Source organism: Balearica regulorum, chromosome 26, assembly GCF_011004875.1.
Source record: "Balearica regulorum gibbericeps isolate bBalReg1 chromosome 26, bBalReg1.pri, whole genome shotgun sequence".
Lineage (NCBI taxonomy): Eukaryota > Metazoa > Chordata > Aves > Gruiformes > Gruidae > Balearica > Balearica regulorum.
Window position 1 is genome coordinate 5,046,078 of NC_046209.1, and position 18,101 is coordinate 5,064,178.

At 66.8% G+C, this 18,101-nt stretch overlaps 2 protein-coding genes across 5 annotated transcripts; one reads left to right on the plus strand and one right to left on the minus strand.

The window, feature by feature from the left end:
* Nucleotides 1–1,374: 1,374 nt before the first annotated feature.
* Nucleotides 1,375–11,857, plus strand: HDGFL2 (HDGF like 2). 4 transcript variants are annotated; one of them, XM_075776505.1, is made up of 16 exons: nt 1,375–1,536; nt 3,946–4,022; nt 4,104–4,242; nt 6,019–6,198; nt 6,586–6,702; nt 6,870–6,941; nt 7,180–7,327; nt 7,551–7,626; nt 7,726–8,011; nt 8,715–8,809; nt 9,339–9,409; nt 9,777–9,847; nt 10,071–10,172; nt 10,261–10,474; nt 11,114–11,237; nt 11,452–11,857. In XM_075776505.1, the coding sequence occupies exons 1-16, from the start codon at nt 1,465–1,467 to the stop codon at nt 11,546–11,548; spliced, it is 1,941 nt and encodes a 646-aa protein (XP_075632620.1). In that variant the 5' UTR covers nt 1,375–1,464; the 3' UTR covers nt 11,549–11,857. The 4 variants fall into 4 exon arrangements, with proteins under 4 accessions (XP_075632620.1, XP_075632621.1, XP_075632624.1 ...); XM_075776506.1 differs by having other exon boundaries at nt 11,455–11,696; XM_075776509.1 differs by lacking the exons at nt 3,946–4,022; nt 4,104–4,242 and having other exon boundaries at nt 1,381–1,536; nt 11,455–11,696.
* A 3,087-nt stretch (nt 11,858–14,944) lies between these two features.
* LOC142605267 (perilipin-3-like) lies at nt 14,945–17,495 on the minus strand. Its single transcript, XM_075776511.1, has 8 exons — nt 17,429–17,495; nt 17,196–17,253; nt 16,854–17,049; nt 16,653–16,735; nt 16,260–16,557; nt 15,930–16,120; nt 15,713–15,835; nt 14,945–15,630 (listed from the first exon to the last, which is right to left on the minus strand). The coding sequence occupies exons 2-8, from the start codon at nt 17,244–17,246 to the stop codon at nt 15,286–15,288; spliced, it is 1,287 nt and encodes a 428-aa protein (XP_075632626.1). The 5' UTR covers nt 17,247–17,253; nt 17,429–17,495; the 3' UTR covers nt 14,945–15,285.
* Nucleotides 17,496–18,101: the final 606 nt, after the last annotated feature.

Consider the following 18,101-nt stretch of genomic DNA (forward strand, 5'->3'; position numbering starts at 1 on the left):
CACAATCGCCCTGTAAATACTTTCTCCCCCGAGCGTGGGTCGTGGGTCAGACCGGCCCGGCTCTCGCCACGCGCTGGGTGCTCTGGCACCGCTTCCGCCTCGGGATGTGAGCCCGGTGCGGACAGTGAACTGTTTGTGTTTCCATGCCCTGGCATAAAACCCGGATTTGGTTAAAACCAGGTTTAAAAACCACGCAAGCTTCCAGGCAGACTCCTGACACCGTTTTGCTCCGGCTTAGCTGGGTTTAGTTCAAGTTTTAACCCCAAAGGTAGGTAAGGCAGGTCTAACTGCCCCCCGCCTCTCGCTGGCGGCCTGTCCTCGTCCCGGGGACCCTGCCCACCCACCCCGGACCAGACGGGCCCCGGTCCCACCGGGACAACCCCTCGGCCCAGGCGCAGGGGAAGGAGCCCCCAGGGCCGGCGGCACCGGCTGAGTCCGGTATGGTTCGGCTGAGCCCGCGCAGCGATGGAGCCGCGTCCCCCGCCGGGGACCATGGAGGTCACGCTCGGGTGCAAAACCCCCCCAAGTCCCCCATGTCCCCCCTCACCCTGGGGCCCGGCTTGTCCCTACAGCTGCTAACATGGCTGTGCAGCCTGGCCTGGCCCTGGCCCCCACCACACAGCTCTGATCCCACCCCATGGCTCTCTCCCCCACCCCATGGCTCTGTCCCCCCATAGCCCTGTCCCCCCCCAGCCCCTCACCCCATAGCTCTGTCCCCCCCTCACCCCATAGCTCTGTCCCCCCATAGCCCTGTCCCCCCCTCACCCCACAGCTCTGTCCCCCCATAGCTCTGTCCCCCCATAGCCCTGTCCCCCCCTCACCCCACAGCTCTGTCCCCCCATAGCTCTGTCTCCCCCTCACCCCATAGCTCTGTCCCCCCCTCACCCCATAGCTCTGTCCCCCCATAGCTCTGTCCCCCCATAGCCCTGTCCCCCCCTCACCCCACAGCTCTGTCCCCCCATAGCTCTGTCTCCCCCTCACCCCATAGCCCTGTCCCCCCCTCACCCCATAGCTCTGTCCTCCCATAGCTCTGTGTCCCCCATCCCCTCACCCCACAGCTCTGTCCCCCCATAGCTCTGTCCTCCCCATAGCCATGTCCCCCCATAGCTCTGTCCCCCCCTCACCCCATGGCTCTGTCCCCCCATAGCCCTGTCCCCCCCCAGCCCCTCACCCCCCGCCCGTCCCGACCCCACCCCCGCCCCCTCCCCCGCCCCCTCTGGCCACGCCCCTCAGCACCCCCATCTCGGCGCCTCTAGCGGCGCGACCCAATCCCGTTATCCCGCCGTGCCCTCGCTTCGCTTCCATTGGACGAGACGACGGAGCGACGCGAAGTCGAACCAACGGAAGCTGGCGCCGCGGGGAGGGAGGGGTGGGACATCCTGCGGGCCGGGCCGTCCCCGCCCCGCTGCCCGGTGCTGCCCGCGGCCTGGGCCTCCGCCGCCGCCGCCCCGCCCCGCGGCCGCCATGCCGCACAGCTTCAAGCCCGGAGACCTCGTCTTCGCCAAGATGAAGGGCTACCCGCACTGGCCGGCCCGGGTGAGACCGCGGGACCGCGCCGGCGGTGGTGGGGGGGGGGACACACACGACACACGGACACGCACCGGGGCGGCAGGCCCGGGCCGGGCCGGGGATCCCGTACCGGGATGGAGATCCCGTACCGGGATGGGGAACACCTGCCGGCTCCTGTGCCGGGGTGCGGGGCCCTCACCGGGGTGGAGATGCCATAACGGTACCGGGATGGGGTGTCCTGTACCGGGATGGGGGCCCTGGTACCGGCACCTGTCCCGGGATGGCGGCCCGGTAGCGGCACACGGGGCTCGGACCAGCACCCGTACTGGGATGGAGGTCCCGTAACGGCACCCGGTCCGGCGTGGGGACCTGGCGCTGGCACGGAGCATCCCGGGATGGGCTGGGGCTGCCATCCCGGGATGGGGACCCGGTACCGGCACGGGGTGTCCCGGACCGGTGTCTGTCTCGGGATGCGGCCCCCGGTACTGGCAGGGAGGACCCGTTCCCGTACCGGGATGGGATGGGGGGGGACCCCGCCTCAGCAGCCGTGCTGGGACGAGGGCCGGGAGCCCGGTACGGGGGTGGGGGGTCCCACGCCAGCACCCCCGCTGGAGCCGGGGTTTGACCCCGGGAGGGGGTTGCCGTGTTGGCACCTGTACCCGGCTGGAGAAACCCGGACTGGGACGGGGCGTCTGGGGCTGGAACCGGGCTCCCGCGCTGGCAGCTGTACTGGGAGGGGACCCGGCACCAGGCTGGGGGGTCCCGCTGCGGTGCCTGCACCTGGCAAGGGACGGGGCAGACCCGGGGGACCCCTGCCCAGGAGGGTGTCTGACAGCCCCGTTCGGGAGGACACCCCCCCTCCTGCCCCAGTGGCACCCTGAGCCCTCCCTTTCGCCCTGCACCCGTGGGAGACCCGGACCCCCTGGGGTGGGGGCCTCGGCCCTGCTTCACCCACCAGGACCCCTGGCCCGGGGACCCTCTCTGCTGGGGCGAGCCCTGCCGCCCCCCTCCCCTGCTGCACCCCGGGACCTTGGTGCTCCAGGCACCCCGACCCCATGGGGGTGCCCCTGCCCCCCCGGAGAAGCTCTGCCCTTCGCCCTCCATCCTCATCCTCCCGCTGCCCAGCAGGACCCTGCCCCCACAGAGACACCCCCCCCCCCCCCCCGCCATTCCCCTTCCCAGCCTGGATGTCACCCACCCTCTGTCCCCCACTGGGGAGGAGACACTGCGGGGGTCTGGGGTCCGTCTGTTGGCGGGGACGGGGGGGGGGGACACGCTGGGGACGGTTGCCTGGGCGTGACGTGCGCGGGGGGGGGAACTGCCACCGAGCGCTCAAGAGGTGCAGGATCGGGGGGTGCGGATGGGGCGACGGAGCGCGTGTAGCAGGGGACAACTGGTCCCGCCGGCCGGGTGACAGCGTTGTGCCGCGGTGGTGCCGGGAGGGGACCCGGAGGAGCGGGCAGAGCAGGGGCCGGTGCAGGACGTGCTCACCGGGGCAGCGCGAGGCGGCTCGCGGGGAGTTCGGACGGGGGTCTGCGGTGGGTCCCGGCAGGTTCGTCCGCTGAAGGTGTCCGATGGGAAGAGACTGGCAGGTGGAAACTGTGTGCGATCAGGGCTGGCAGGTACCGGGGAGGCTCAGGGTGCCGGAGACGACGATGCTTTGCCGCACCACGCCGTGAGATCTAGGATGCCATCCCCGCCGTCCCCACGCTGTCGTGGCTGGCCTGGCGCCGAGAGGACTCGGTCGTTCCAGGAGAGCCCTCGCGCTGCCGGCGTCTGCAGCCCCTCCTGCTTTAGCTCGCTTGCTCTTTTGGGGAAGGCTCCCCCCCTGCCCTGAAGACCTCCCCGGCACGCGGGGCAGCCCCCGCGCACCCCGAGGCTCCCGCCTGCGGCTCTGCCCGCAGCCCAGACCACGTGGAGCAGACAGACGGGCGCGCTGGAGCCGCGCGTGGGAAGAAGACGGGGTGGCCCACGCGTCCCGCTGGCGGCGGGGCTTTTCCTGCGGCCGGTCTGCAGCCAGGAAGGACCCTCAGGCCGCCCCGTTGGAGCAATCGCCCCCCAACCCCAGGCTGGAGGGGGCTTCCCTCGGGCGTCCCCCCCCGAGGCGGCTCGTGCGATGGATCTCTGGGGAGTAGCACAAGGCCCGCGTTTCCCTGGGCGTTGAGCCCGGCGGTGGAGAGACGACCTCGCGCTGAGCTCTAGCCGTAGAGCATCCGTGCCGGATCCCTTCTGTTACTCTTGTAGAGATCCCGCCGGGCCCTGACGCCGCAGTGGGACTCTCGTGCGTAGCAAGGTCCCCGTCCGGGTGCTTTCTTGCCGTGCTTGCCTCCAAGCGGGTGCGGGAGGCCGACGCTGCTAGCCGGGGCTGACGTGCCTTGCGGAGGATGTGCTCAAGCCGCTCTCTCTGACCACCTCCTGCTTTGGGTTTCCTTTCAGATCGATGACATCGCGGACGGCGCTGTGAAACCCCCACCGAACAAGTACCCCATCTTCTTCTTCGGCACCCATGAGACGTAAGCGTTGCCTCGCTCCCCTCTCCGGGCTTTGCCCCGCTGCCTCTGCTCCGGGCTCACCTCTGCTTTGTTTCTCTCCAGTGCCTTCTTGGGCCCTAAAGATCTCTTCCCTTATGAAAAATATAAAGACAAATATGGGAAACCAAACAAGAGAAAAGGCTTCAACGAGGGATTGTGGGAAATCCAGAACAACCCTCACGCCAGTTACAGTGCCCCTCCGGTGAGTGTGGGCCTCGCGTGGCGGGGGGGCAGCGAGGACGTGGGCTGCCGGCACCTCCATCTCTCCTTTCCTCCGAGTCGCTCTCCTCCTTTTTCTGCTTCGCATTGCTGCGGTGCCTACACGCTTCCAGCTCGCAGATCGGCTTTTTCGGGGTTGCAGTAGCTTCCCTTCCCTGCCCTCTCCCTTCCTGAGGGAGTCAGCCCTCCTCCTCCTCTGGAGGAAGACGCCTTTGCCCCATCTTCGAGGTGGAACCGGGGATGTGCTTTGTGCCGCTTGCCCAAAACCACGGAGGATTTTGTTGTCAGAACTTGAGGCTTGCTTGTCCCTGGCTCCCGGACCTGCGCGTGGACTGTTGGGCAGTCCCACTCTTCATCCGTTTCTGAGGTCCCGAGCCAAAAAGCACCGGGCTGCTCCTTCAGCGGGTTTCAGAGCAGGCCGGGAGACGGCTCTTTGCCGTCAATTGCTCGCGTGGGCGTTTCGTAACCATAATTGTGTGATACAATTTATTGTATAGCGATCTTCAAAGAAGGCGTCCAAAGCAGCTTCATAGGCAGTTGGTCTGAAGAGGCACAGGAAGGTTTTTAAGGTGAGCTACAAGGACGAGGTGGTCTGGAGGTAGGCAGGCTCGGGGAACGAGCCCCCCCGGCTGTGCCGGTGCAGGACAGAGGATGTGGTTTGAGTAGCTGTGGGAGATGGTCGGACCCAAGACCTCAGACGTAGGGTAAGGTAGAGACCGTGGAGGTGCTTGAAAACCTGGAGAACAACTTCAGCTTGTTGGGCGGGAGGTTGGTGATGGCGAGGGGACAGCACCCGCTTTGTCCTGGGACTCCACCGACAGCTCCCAGCAGGGGTGAGGGACCGAGGCGACGCCAGCAGCTCCAGCAAGGCTGAGGGTTCACCAACGCCAACTGTGTCTTGTGGCCAAAATACCTGGAGGAGCACAAGAAGAGACTGAAGTAGAGGTTGTCTTTGGTTTCGAGACCTAAATGAAGCGAGGTGCGAGGAACAGTCAAGGACGAGGAGAGGTTTTCCAGCACTGGAAGAATCCCAGCTCTAGGAAACCCCACGGGTGCGATGTCCTGGTGTGAGGAACCTCATGATGAGCTGGTGAGAAGCCAGGAGAGCTTCCCTACGCGGGAGTGAGGGAACAGGACACAGGATACCCCAACCGGGAAGAGCGGTGGTCGCCATGCTGGACTTCTCGTGTGGACCTTTCCCATGGGGAAGGCGTGCGAAGTGCTTTGGGGTGAAGCCATCTGAGAAGGAAGAGGCCTGACCCGAGTCGAGAGCTGGTGGCCAGCCCGCCGGGGGAGAAGGGCTGCTCCCTGGTGCCGGAGGAGAGGCTGAACCCAGCCCCCCAGCCCCACTTGTCTGGCGCCGTTAGGGCAGAGGAGGGCTGGGGTCTGCGCGCCCAGGAGGGGCTGTCAGGTCTGGGCTTCTCCGGGGGGTCTTTGGCAGAGCACGAGGATGGGGGGCAGAGGGGATCGAGGCGGCGGCAGCGGGTGGAAGCCGAGCTGGGGGATCCCGAGGCGGTCTCGGGGTGGTGCGTGAGGGGCCTTGGGAAAGGGGGTGCAGGTCACGTTGTCCTGAGCCATGCCGAAGGGTTCTGTGCTGGGGGGAGGAGGCCGCCCCACACCGCTCTGCACGCACGCCTCTGCTCAGCGCTGCCGTCCATCGCTCGTCGCCCTTTTGTGCCCCTTCTCCTCTCCCCTCCCGCCCCGATGCGCCGCAGGCCCCTTGGGGCGATAACACAACTCTCGTCCCCGCTGCCTTTAGCCTGCGAGCTCCTCGGACAGTGACGTTCCCGAGAACGACCCGATGGGGGGAAGCGACGTAGGTGACGATGAGGAAGACGCTGCTATGGCCGCAATTGCCGCGGAGAAAATGGAAAGCGATGAGGACTCGGATCGAGGCAGCGACCACAGCGGGCTCAAGCGAAAACCGCTGGCTATGAAAGTGAGTGTGGGCTGAGGCGGTTCCACGCAGCGGGGCCAGGAGGGCGTCCTGGCCAGGAGGTCGCCGATACGGTCCTCGGGTCCGCTGCTGAGCTGCAGCTTTCATTCACCACGCAGCAGGTTGTGGTGGAGGTGGTGAAGAAACCAACTCCCTCTGGATTTTCCGGTGGGAAATGGGGTTCAGCGCGTGTTTGGGGGTGTCGCAGCTGTCTTTGAGATGGCCGCGTCCTGGCGTGGTTTGCAGCCGGGAGCTGTGAGCGCGTGTGGCTGCTCTTGCAGGGACAGTCGGGAAGAGTTGGGCAAAGCCCTTTCCCAGCGAGCGTTGGCTTTCTGTGGTGGTTGGAGGGGCGGCCGGCTTCTCTCAACGTTGTCACTTCTCGCCTATCAGATGCCGGTGGCAAAACGACCTCGGAAATCCTCCAGCGACCTGGATCAGGGCAGCCCCTCCCTGACAGAAGAGGAGAACTCAGAAACGTCTTCCGAGTCGGAAAAAAACAGTGACCAGGTGAGAAGATTTTGGGATACGCTTGTGTGGAAGCTGGCGGGGTGGTGGGTAAAGGGCTGTAGGAATTGCATCGCCGCCTGGGGGAGCAGTGGCTTGAGGGAACCTGACCGGCTTCTGAAACTCTCGTGAGACTGTTCCCGTTTCTTGATATCTGTGTTTTCCTCCAGGACTTCACTCCCGAGAAGAAGCCAGTGGCCAGGGCTCCCCGGAGGATGCCAGCAGGGGGGAGGAAGAAGAAGGTAAAAGACCCCTACTCTGCAGCGCAGCGGGAGGGAGGCTGGAAAGGAGTCTGGGGTCTGTGCTGCCTGGCGGGGGGGCAGCAGGGCTCTGCCGCGGGCTGGGCGCAGGTTTGGTGCCGGGAGGGACCTCGCTGATGCCTCAGCGACGCGGTTGTGCCCCGCGCTGCTGTGTTTTGGTTTGGGGCACGCCGCTGAACCGCTGCCACCCCTCCGGTCCGACCCCGCTCTGTGCCTGCAGAAAGTGGAGTCCGGCTCCGACTCAGACTCCAAAGTGGATTCAGATTTGGAAATGGGAAATGCGACTGTGGACATGACCAAGTCGGACTCCAACTCCGATTCAGACTCGGATGTGTCTGTGAAGAAGGCTCCGCGAGGCAGGAAGCCAGGTAACGCCAAGGAAGCTGCTTCTACCACTGCCAGGCCGCTGCTGGCTCCCTCGGGGGACTAGAGAGCATCTGAGGATGGGGGCTCCCGAGGCTCTGGGGTCTCCTTCCGTTGTGGACGCCTCCCGGCCCCGTATCTGAACAGCTCTCTGCCCCCCCGATTTGGGGCTGTTTTAACAGAGGGACACCCAGGGCTCCTGCTGAACATCTCCCCGTTGTCTTGCAGCTGAGAAACCCCCTCCCAAGCCCCGTGGCAGGAAACCGAAGCCCGAGCGTGTCCCGACCAGCTCCAGCAGCGACAGGTGAGATCAGCTGGGACGCCGTCACCCTCGGGGCTGGGCTTGGAGGGTCACCCACCTCCCCTCTGCGCGAGGGGTCCAAGCGCGCTCTGTCCTTTGCAGTGACAGCGATAGCGACGTGGACCGCATCAGCGAGTGGAAGAGGCGGGATGAAGAACGACGGCGGGAGCTGGAGGAGAAGAGGAAGAGGGAGCAGGAGGAAGAGATCCGTCGGCTCCGGGAGCAAGAGAAGGAGGAGAAAGAGAAGAGGAAGGAGAAAGCGGAGAAGGGCGAGGAGATGCACTCAGACTCAGACAGCAGTGCGGAGGATGAAGTGGCCAAAAAGGGCCGGAAAGGTCGGACCAAGGCCCCATCCTCCTCGGACTCTGAACTGGAGCTGGAGAAAGAGGTGAGTACGGAGCTGTGGGGAGCTGGGGACACGCAGACAGCCCGTCCCCTCGGGACAGGTCAGCGGGGACCTCCAGGGGTGGCAGGGACCCGCTGTCTCCATCTTGCGTTACCCCGGGGTGGCCCAGGGGGCACCAGGAAGGGTCGTGGCCGTAGGCACGTCCATGCCTTGTAAACGGGAGCTCTTCCCCTGGCCCACGACGCCCCATCCAGCCATGGGTCTTGCATCTTTGTGAAGCTCTCCCTCCCACCACAGTCATCGGATTTGCTCCGTCGCCCTCCCCGGAGCCTGGCAGAGCGTCAGCCAGGTTTGGCTGAAGCGCAGGGAAGAGCTGCAGAGGGCTCTGGGAACCGCGCTGCCCGTGGGCAGGGGCGAGGTCGCCCTTTTGGCCTGGCGAATTCCTCCCTGGGGAGGGGGAGCCAGGAAAGCAGCACAAAAATCTTGAGGTCCGGCAGGATGCGGGGGTGGTCTTCCAGCCAGGTTCTGCAGGCTGGGTGGGCCACCTGAGGCTCCAGGATATTTACTTTTACCGCTGTGCTGCGACCCGAGTCCCGTTTTATCCCGTGCGGGGGACGCCCCTGCACCCAAACCGACTGGCAGCAGAGGTGTGACGGGTGCCGGATCCCGCCCGGCCGGGGCACTGTCTCCCTCCCGCAGCGGGGAGGGCTCTGCCGCTCTCGCCTGCATTGTTCTCTCCTCCAAGGTAAAGAAGCCAGCGAAGAAGCAGCCCTCGGAGTTGTCAAGGAAACCAAATCAGAAGGAGAAGAGGGGCCGAGCAGAGGAGAAGCCACGGAACAAGTCAGCGTCTCCCCTCCCCGCCTCGGTGCTTTCTCCCTCTGGGGACAGGGCCGTTCCTCTGCTGCTGCCCGGCCCTCCCTGGCCGACACTGCGGGGTGGGGATGGGGGTCCCCGCAGAGCTGCCCCTGAGCCAGCAGCGCCCGTGGGGGGGGCCGGGCTCTCACCCCCCCCTCCTGCCTCCTGGAGCTGGAGGGGCTGCAGGAGGTGTTGGGGGGCACCAGGCTGAGCTTCCCTGCTGTTTTCCCTCTCGAAGGGGAAGATCCTTGGGGTATCGCTTTGGGGTTTGCCGTTTGCAGTCCCAGGAAGCCGGGGCGTGGGGGAGCTGCTGTCTCAGGGCTCCTGTCTGCCTGCGAGCCGGGAGACGTGGGTGGAAGCGTGGGTGGAGCGTGGCGGGGCTCCGCTGCCCGGCTCGCACCGTCGGGCAGGCCGGGGGGATGCACCGACCTGTGCCGTCACCCTTCTTGTTAGCCCAGCGGCAAGCAGGAGGTTTCACCCAAACCACCTCCCCTCTTTCCTTTTCCTCCCACAGACCTTTGAAAGTGGAACGAGGCCGGAAGAAATCTGACCTGATGCCCGAAAGGAGGATGGAGAAGAAAAAGGGTGAGAGAGCTGTTGCTTGCTGTCACCGAGGGGATGAGAAGGAGAGAAGGGATCCAGGGTGGGTTCCCCCGTCCCAGGGGAGGGATCTTTCCCACAGGGCCCTTCCCAGCACCACTGTGGTCCCAGCATCGTGTTGGAAAGTGTTTACAGGGCGTGGAGAGACGGTGAGCTTCCCTGTATCCACATCCCGTCCCGATCTTGGCATATCCCAACCCATCCTCTTCAGAGAGGCCCCCGGGGATGTGCTGGACCTTGGAGGTGCAGGAGGAAACCAAACCCTTGCTGGGGGAGAGGCCCTGGGCTCGGGGCCATGCTGTGCTCTCCGCTGGTGGCCTGATGTCTCGACCTGTCTCTCTTGCTGCTCCAGAGCCCACAGTCGAAGAGAAGCTTCAGAAACTTCACAGCGAGATCAAGTTTGCCCTGAAGGTGGATAACCCGGTGAGTGCCCGAGAGCCTGGGCCTGGCCTGGGAGGTCCCTGCTCGGCGTGTCCTCGGCCACCGCGTCAGGCTGCGATCCCTGGGGGTGCTCAGCCCGGCCGAGCCTCCTCTTGCCTTTCCGGGTGCTGGGTGGCATTAGGGGACTCTGCTCCACACGGCGCTGCCCTGGGGGGCCCACAGGGAGACTTCCAGGCAGCTTCTGATCTTGGTGCCATCCTTGCAGGACATCAAGCGGTGTCTGAATGCACTAGAGGAGCTGGGCACGCTCCAGGTCACCTCTCACATCCTCCAGAAGCACACCGACGTGGTGGCTACGCTGAAGAAGGTAGGGCGGAGGGCTGAGCCCCTGCCTGGACGGAGCGAGCGAGCCACCCCAGCTCTAAGGGCATCCCTCCCCCCTCTTTCTGATGCAGATCCGTCGCTATAAAGCAAACAAGGACGTGATGGAGAAAGCTGCCGAAGTCTACACCCGGTTGAAGTCGCGTGTCCTGGGACCAAAGATGGAGGCGATCCAGAAAGGCAACAAAGCCGGGCCGGAGAAGGACAAGGGGGAGGCGGAGAAGGGCCAGGAGAAGCTGTCGGGAGGGGAGACACGGAATGAGAAGGGGGAAGAGGAGACGAATGCCGGTAACGCTACCCGCGTGTCTCGGTCCGGGCACGTAGCGATCCCGGGGCCCGTCTCGGGACACATCCTGTCCCGCTGGGGACCGGGGACACGAACAGGGGTGGCTCTTGGCCTCGGCGGTGGCCGCTCCCTCGTATTGAGAACTGAATAGCGAACGCTCGCGGCAGTGAGAGCAGAGGGCAAACCTTGAGGCCCACGCCCTGGTTTGGGTGTCTCTGGGCTGATTTTTGGGCCAGGACGGTTCCTCGCTGCCAGCTTGAGCGCTGGTCCAAGGCACCGGGGAGACGGAGGAATGCGGAGACGCCCTTGGACACTGGCTCAGGCTCTTGCGCAGGCAGCTGGTGACGGGGATCTTCCACCATCGTGGCCGGGTCCCTGCCTTGGCACGTCCTGGTGCTGCTGCAAGGGCTTTCCCGGAGGAGCCGATGGGGAAAATCCGCTCTGGGCTTGGGGATGGAGCCTCTGGGGCCCGTCTTGTAGCTGTCGGGGTCAGGCCAGAGCTGGGGTCCCCTCGGTTGTCCCCTTGCCTGGATGGAGACAACCTCTGGCCGCCGGTCCTCGGCTTGCCCGGCTCCTTGGGGTCCGGGTGGATGAGGTGCGCCGCGGGGACCCCAGTGTCTGAGCCTCTCTCTTCCCTTTAGATTTGTCGGGACCTGTGAACGGTGAATCCCTGTCCCAAAAATCGGAGGGCACAGAGGAGAAGGACAAAAACCAAGGGCCGGGAGCTGGAGAGCCGGAGGCGTCCGCCGAGGAGACCCACAACAAGTGAGCGTGCGAGGGGCAGAGCTGGGGGGTCGCGAGCTCCCCTGGGTCTGCTGCACGCCCAGCCTGGGCTCTCGCGTGGGTGATTCGGGGGGGTCTCGTGGGTTGCGTTGGGTTTTTCCCAGCTCGGGGTGCAGGAGAGAGAGGCTGCCGCAGGCAGGGGAAGGCAAAAACGGGCAGGGGAGACGCTCGCTGAGGCGCCTGTGCTCTCCCCCAGCAGCGTGCAGGACTATCCCAAGGCCGAGCGAGCCGGGCCGGAGCGGGAGAGGGCTCGTGGGGAGTCAGAGGCTGTGGATGACGTGGAGGAGAGCTGAGGAAGCGGCTCCCGCCCGGAGGAGGAGGCGGCGGAGGGGCTGCAAAGGGAGACCGGCCTCTGCCTCGTCCCCTGCTTGAGTTACTTCACTAAGTCACGCAGTAGCTGATGTCCTTGGTCTTGTCCTGTGCCCCCGGCCCCGCGAAAGCACCGACCGCGGGGGGGGCTGTGCTGGTTGTCTGTATTTGTCCCCTCTTTTTTTTTTTTTTTTTTTTGTTGGTTTTGTTTTGTTTTGTTTTTCCCTCCCACCTAATTTCTTGTGATTTCAACCGACATGAAATGAATATAAAGGTTTTTTTAATGAAAAACACGAGGAGCCCCAGTGTGTGTTTCTTGAGGCATCGCTGACTGTGACAAGGGGAGGGCGGCAGCAGCCCCCTGCCCGGGGTCGGGACTGGAAAATGCCCCCCACGTCCCCCCCTTCCCTCTGGCCCACCCTCCGAGCCAGGACCAGGCACCCATGGGTGTCCCTGTCCCCGCCGGGCCTGGGTGAGCTGAACGGGGCTGCTTTGTGCTTGATTTTTCTGGTGCCCACGCTGGGCTCTGCTGTGGACAGGGGGGGCTTCTCCGAGCCCCGTTCCCCACCATCATCATCGCTCTGGCCAGAGGCAGCTGCTGGAGCCGCGTCCCTCTGCCCCAGGGGAGGCAGCAGGGCTGGGCGCCAGCTTTTGGGTTAAAAACCAGTAAAAATTGTGTAGTGTCTCTCCTGTCTCGGCCGGGGAGGGACTGAACCGCGGCAGCATCCTGCCTTGTGCTGGGCAGCACCTTCGTCCGTCTGTCTGTCTGCTCTTTTGCAAAGATCGGAAGCTTTTGTACGTGTAAAAATAAAGATGTTCCCAGCTCAACCAGACGCCGCGTCCTCGAGTCCTGTTTGTGCCGGGGCGGAGGGAGGATGCCCCGACCCCGCTTTGAGGCCGCTGTTGCTGTAACTCTGCCCTGGGGAGAGGGTGGTTGGTTTTTTTTTTTCCCAGGGCTGATTTCATGCCCTCCGTGTAAACAAAACCCAAATAAACCCCCCCAAAAAAACCCACCCCCCCCGCCTGCCTCTTGCCCAACTGCCGGGAAGCGGGAGGCAAGGGGAGAGGTGGGATGAGATGGGTCCTGGGGGGGGCTCAGCCCCATCCGTGGGCTGGGAAGGTGTGGGGAGACGCGGGGTCACCCTGGCCTCGACGCTGGGGAAGGTGGATGGTGTCCGTCCCCCTCCCCGACCTCCCCCTGGGCCTTTGGCTGTTGCAGCCCCCACCGTTGCAGACGGCGGCACCGGAATGAACGCCGAGACACGGACGTGAACAGAGCCATGTTGGTGCCACCGAGGACGCAGCGGGGTTTCAGACCCTCGCACGGCACGGTGGGGGGGGGGGGGGGGGGGGGGGGGGGGGGGGTTGCTGTGGCTGGTTGAACTTGGGGGACCCTTAGGTTTGGGGGTGCGGCGGGGGGGTGCGTGGTGCCACCGTGCCGGACGCATCCTGCAGCCACGGCCCTGGCTGGTGCTGGAGCAGGAACACCCGCAGCGCCTCCCAGACCCGGGCCACCGCCTCGCGTCCCTGGGCCAGCGTGGTCCCCAGCAGCTCCCGCGGGGTCCCGGCCTGGCTGAAGGCTCCGCGGAGCTCGGCCACGCCGCGCTGGGCTCGCCACGCTGCCTGCTGCAGCGGGGCCGGCAGCTGCCCGACCCGAGCCCACAGCTGGACCAAGGGGTCCCGCAGCCGCTGCGCCAACCCCCCGGCTCTGGCCAGTGCCTGCCCCGGCAGCAGCGCGGGGGTCCCGCACCCCTCGGCCGGCCTCGCCTGGGTGCCGGCGCAGGCAGGGTGTGGGCAGGGGTTTGCCTGCACCTGGTTCCTGCACATCCGTATCCCCTGGCTGATGCGGAGCAGCTCCTCCAAGCCTTGCCGCACGGCCTCCGTCTGCGGGGGGAAACGGCAGCGTGGGCACGGGGGGGGCTCCGGGCACGGTGGGGATCCCCTGCCCCCCCAGCACCCCGAACTGTCGGCTCTCACCACGGTGAGGAGGAGGTGGTGGGGGGTGTCCAGCCACGTCTGCCGGAGCTGCTGGCCCAGGGCCACGGTTCGGCTCTTGGCGCTGCCGGACAGGGAGCCGAGGGCGAGGAGAGGGCTGCGCCAGAGAACCGGCCCCTCTGCGGCCCTGTCCACTGCGGGAGAAAACGGGGTGGAAAAGGGGTGCCAGGGGTCCTGGTCCCCCAGCAGCACCCCAGGGTGAAGGGGACACCCCCCCCCCGCAGCACCCCGGGGTCTCTTACCCGCCTGCGTCTCACCCAGGGGCAGGTGCCGGTTCAGCCACTGCCAGGCCGCATCCAGCGCCCGCTCCGTGCTGCGGAGGAAGAGCCGTCCCGCGGCGGGGCCCAGCGAGGCGCGGACAATGGTGGCCACGACTGCGGGGATGGTGGTACCGCTGCCCTCGGGGACGCGCGGCTGTTGGGGGGAGCCCCTCGGGGCAGAGCCTGCAGCAGCCTGGGGCACACGGGGGCTGCCGTCAGACACCCCCCCCTGCACCAACACGGCCCCGGGCCCCTCCAGGGACCTGCGGGACCCCAAGCGGGGGCACAGCCCCCTGGGACAGGGGTACCTGCTGGGGTGCCTGCGGGGTGGCCTCATCCGCGGGGTCCCAGGCGACGCTGCCTGCGGGGGGGGGACGACGACACAGCGCTGACCCACGGGGCGCGGGTGGGTCATGCCCATGGGGGGGGCCTTGGTGTCCATCTCCTCTGAGGCGCATGGGGGTTCTGCCGGCGGGACGGGTGGGCACCCAGCGCATGGCAAGCTGTGCAGGGCGAGGGGCTGAGCCGAACTGGGGGCGGGGGGGGGCATGGGGGCCCACTCGGCCCTTGGCACTGACCCGCCCTGGGCCCATCGTCACCCGTGGTGTGGGTGACGCCTGGTCTGGGGGCCAGAGCAGGGTGGCACTGCACGGGGTGGGGGTGCCTGTCCCTCCCCAAGGGGGGGGAAAAGCAGGTCCTGCCCTGCCCCCCCACCACCACTGCTGGGCCAGGGGGCTGCGCCTGAGCCCCCCCCATGGGCTGGGGGGAAATCTCGCCCCTGGGGCAGCCCTGGTCCCACCTCCCCCTCCCACCCAGGGCAGGGGGCACGAGGGGCCCCAGGATTTAGGGGGCAGCTCCTCCTTGGCACCCCCTTCACTCACCCTCAGCCATGGGCTCTGCTCGGGGGGGGGGGGGGGCCAAGGCTGGTGTCCTGGGGGGTGCAGCAGCAGGCTGTGCCCACCGGTGACTTTATTAGAAGCCCCAGCCCCTGTGATGTCATGCAGGGCTATGACATCATCCCTTCTGCCAGCAGCTCCTCCCAGGCCCCTGCTTGGGGTGGGATGCAGCCATGGTGACTGTGACACCACCTTGGACCCCCCCCCCCCCCAAAAAAAAAACCCTCAGTCCAGTGCAAAACTAACCAGAGTTTATTGCTGCACGAGCTGTCCCCAACCCTCCACGGCCAGAGGCTCGAAGGCACCGAGGACAAGGGGACACAGGGGACCCCACGGGGGGGCTGGAGGTGACCCCCATAGGCACTTGGGGGAACCAAGGCACTTTGCTGCACAGCCCTGGTGCAGGTGACAAGGGCCAGAGCTGCACCTGGGGGGGGCCAGAGGGGTCCCCGTCCCAAGAGGCACGAAGGTTATGGGCAAGGTGGGCCAGGCAGGGGTTAGTAGATGCTCCTAGCGAGACTTGGGGAGGGGGTTGGGGGTGACACCAACATCACCCCACCCCAGAGGATGCTACTTCATCTCCAGGTCCACCAGGCGCTGGCCGGAGGGGGCGAAGGGTCCCACCAGCCAGGTCAGGGGGGTGTTGTGGGCCACGTGCTCCACCAGTTCGTCCATGAGCTGGCGAGCTTTGGTGGCATGGGCACGGGCTTGGGCCAGCACGCTGGCCGTCACGTCCTGGAGGGAGGCGGCGGAGGAGAGAGTTGCCCGTAGCTCCTCCACGTTGTGCCGGACCTGCCCCGCCACGTCCTGGATGCTGGCGGGGAGGCCCTGGAGGCTGGACACCAAGGGCTGGCAGGAGCTCTGGAGCTGCTGCGTCAAGCCCTGCAGCAGGGCCAGCGTGCCCGACTCCACCGGCTGCGGGGGAACAAGTGGGTGGTGAGGGGTGTGTGGGTGGGACACACCGGGTGCCCCCAGGGACCCTCTGCCCTCCACCTACCTCTGGTGGCACCAGGTCCTTGCCACCGCCCGGTTGCTTCTTGCTCCACTCCAGCCACATCTGCTGCAGCTTCTCCTGCCCTCCCTGCAGCTTCTGGTCCATGCCCTGCTTGAGGTGTTCCACCTGGCAGGAGAGGCAGAGCCTGGCGTGGGTGCTCTGCCGCAGCCCAAGGGTGGCATCGGGGTGGGGGGGGGACACACAGAGGGACGGGTCCTACCAGGTCGAGGGTGCGCTGGAGCTGGGCCAGCACGTCCTGGCTGCTGTGGCGGGCGCTCTGCAGCTTGCCCAGCGAGTGCTGGAGGGCTCGGTGCCGCAGCTTGGTCGAGAGGGAGCCCAGGCGCACGAAGTAGCTCTGCTGCTGCTTCTGCTGCTCGGTTTCGAAGCCCTCCACGGCCGTGGCCAGCTTGGCTGAGGGAGAGGAGCTGCTGAGGTGCCCCCCCACCCCCCACGTAGAGCCAGCATCACCCTGCCCAGGCTCTACCCACCCCTCTCCAAGGGGACCCCCGGCCCACCACACATCTCCAAGGGGTTGTGATCAGCTCCTCACCCAGCTCCTCATCTGTCATGGGCAGGTAATGGTCCACCAGTTCCTCCGACTTCTCCAGCACGGAGCCCATCCCGCTCACCACCATCTGGCCCACGGTCGAGCCCATGACTGTGCTGACGCCGCTGCTCACCGCCGACTTGGTGAGCTCCACGCTGCCCTGGACGGCTCCTTTGGTCATGTCCATCACACCCGTCACCCGGCTGGTCACCGCGTCCTTAGCACCAGCCATGGTGCTGGTCAGGACATCCTTGGCCCCCGTCACCGTGGATGTCACCAGCTGCTTGGTGTCCGAGATGAGCTGGTCGGGGGGTGGACAACCCCCTGTTAAGCAGCACTGGGCGGGGGGGGGACCTCAGGCACGTTTGCCCACCCCATGTCACCCCACCCCACTACCTTCTCCGTGGGCTGCTGCAGGATGGGCAGCTTCTCCTCCAGCTTCTCCAGCCCTTTGCAGGCGTATTCGTTGGCGGTGGAAACTGGGGATGTGGAAAGAGATGGGGTTAATACCCCGCTGCCTGGCTAGAGCTCTGCTAGGGACAGGTTTCAGGCACCCCAAAATTCATGGGGTGCTGCCCCCCCCCCAGCCCCACTCACTCTGCGGCTCCAGCCTGGTGAGGATGGGCTGGGCCCCGCTCACCGCCGCCGCCGTCAGCGTCTTCACCCCCTTTTCGGCGGCGTCGCAGACGGACTTGACGTAGGGGTGGCTCTCCTTGGTGGAGGCGTAGGCGGTGGAGACCATGCCGCAGGCAGAGCTCACCAGGGGCAGGTTGGCCACCCGCGTCCCGATGCTCTGGGGGGGGTGAAGGGGTCAGGGTAAGCTGGGGGGGTGACAGAGCCCCCCAAGATGCCCAAGAGTGGGCTAACACAGAGCCCTGTCCTCGGGCAGGGACCCCCCCGGACCCCCCCACTCCAAACCCCCCCCTCACCCCCACCGACCTGCTGCTCCTCCGCCTTGGGCTGCGCCGTGCCGGGCTCGCTGGTGTCCATGGCGGGTCTGGGGGGGACGGGGGGACCGTGAGCGGGGTCAGACCCCCCCAACACCCCCCACGATGGGGAACCCCACGTTACCCCCTTCCCCAGGGCGGGGCGGCCCCCACCCGCTTGGGATCCCCCGGGACAGGGGGGGGTTCCAGGCCCTGCCCGTGCCCCAGACGGACCGGGACACCCACCGCTCACAGCCCAGGCCCCGACTCGCCACGGTCCCGCCCCAGCGGCCCTTATAGCCCCGGAGCCCGGCCCCGAGCGCATGTGACCGGGACCCGCCCCACGGGGCGGCCCGGGGCGGGCCGGCAGCACCCACCGGCGGGAGCGGCCCCGGGCTGCAGCGACCCCTCCCGGCCCCGGCCCCGGCCCCGGCTGCACGGACCCCCCAGGCCGGGCTGTACCGCCCCCCCCCCCGGGACAGGACCCCCCGGGACCAGCTTCCCCCTGGACCGGGCTGCACTTACCGCCCCCCCCCCCCCCCCGATCCCTCGGGACGCGATCGTGCCCCGGGCCCAGGATACCCCAACCCCCCCCCCGGGCCCGGAGCCCCCGGGCCAGGCCGCATCACCCCCCCGGGACACCGGCCCCCGCTCAGGGACGGATCAGGCACTGATCCCCCCCCAAAACCCACCCTCGCCTCGGGGGCTCCCCGTGTCCCCCCACCTGGCGCGGAGGAGGTCGGACCGATCCCGGTGGGTGCCGGCGGCAGCAGGACAGGCGGCCCCAGGGGACCTGGTGACACCCCACGCTGCACCCACACTGTCAGGGATACGCCGGGCCCAGCCCCGCCGCGGTGATAACCGGGACGAAGTTCAGTGCCACACGGCCGCGGGTCACAGTCCAGCCACCCCGGCACCC

Excerpts from the sequence above, each read along its gene's own strand:
- HDGFL2 (XM_075776505.1), top strand. The coding sequence starts at position 1,465 with ATGCCGCACAGCTTCAAGCCCGGAGACCTCGTCTTCGCCAAGATGAAG. Across the intron at positions 7,627-7,725 it reads ACCAGCTCCAGCAGCGACAG|TGACAGCGATAGCGACGTGG; the intron begins GTGAGATCAGCT and ends TGTCCTTTGCAG. Across the intron at positions 9,848-10,070 it reads CCCTGAAGGTGGATAACCCG|GACATCAAGCGGTGTCTGAA; the intron begins GTGAGTGCCCGA and ends CCATCCTTGCAG.
- LOC142605267 (XM_075776511.1), bottom strand. The coding sequence starts at position 17,246 with ATGGACACCAGCGAGCCCGGCACGGCGCAGCCCAAGGCGGAGGAGCAG. Across the intron at positions 16,558-16,652 it reads TGCAGCAGCCCACGGAGAAG|CTCATCTCGGACACCAAGCA; the intron begins GTAGTGGGGTGG and ends CCCCCCGACCAG. Across the intron at positions 16,121-16,259 it reads CATGACAGATGAGGAGCTGG|CCAAGCTGGCCACGGCCGTG; the intron begins GTGAGGAGCTGA and ends CCTCTCCCTCAG.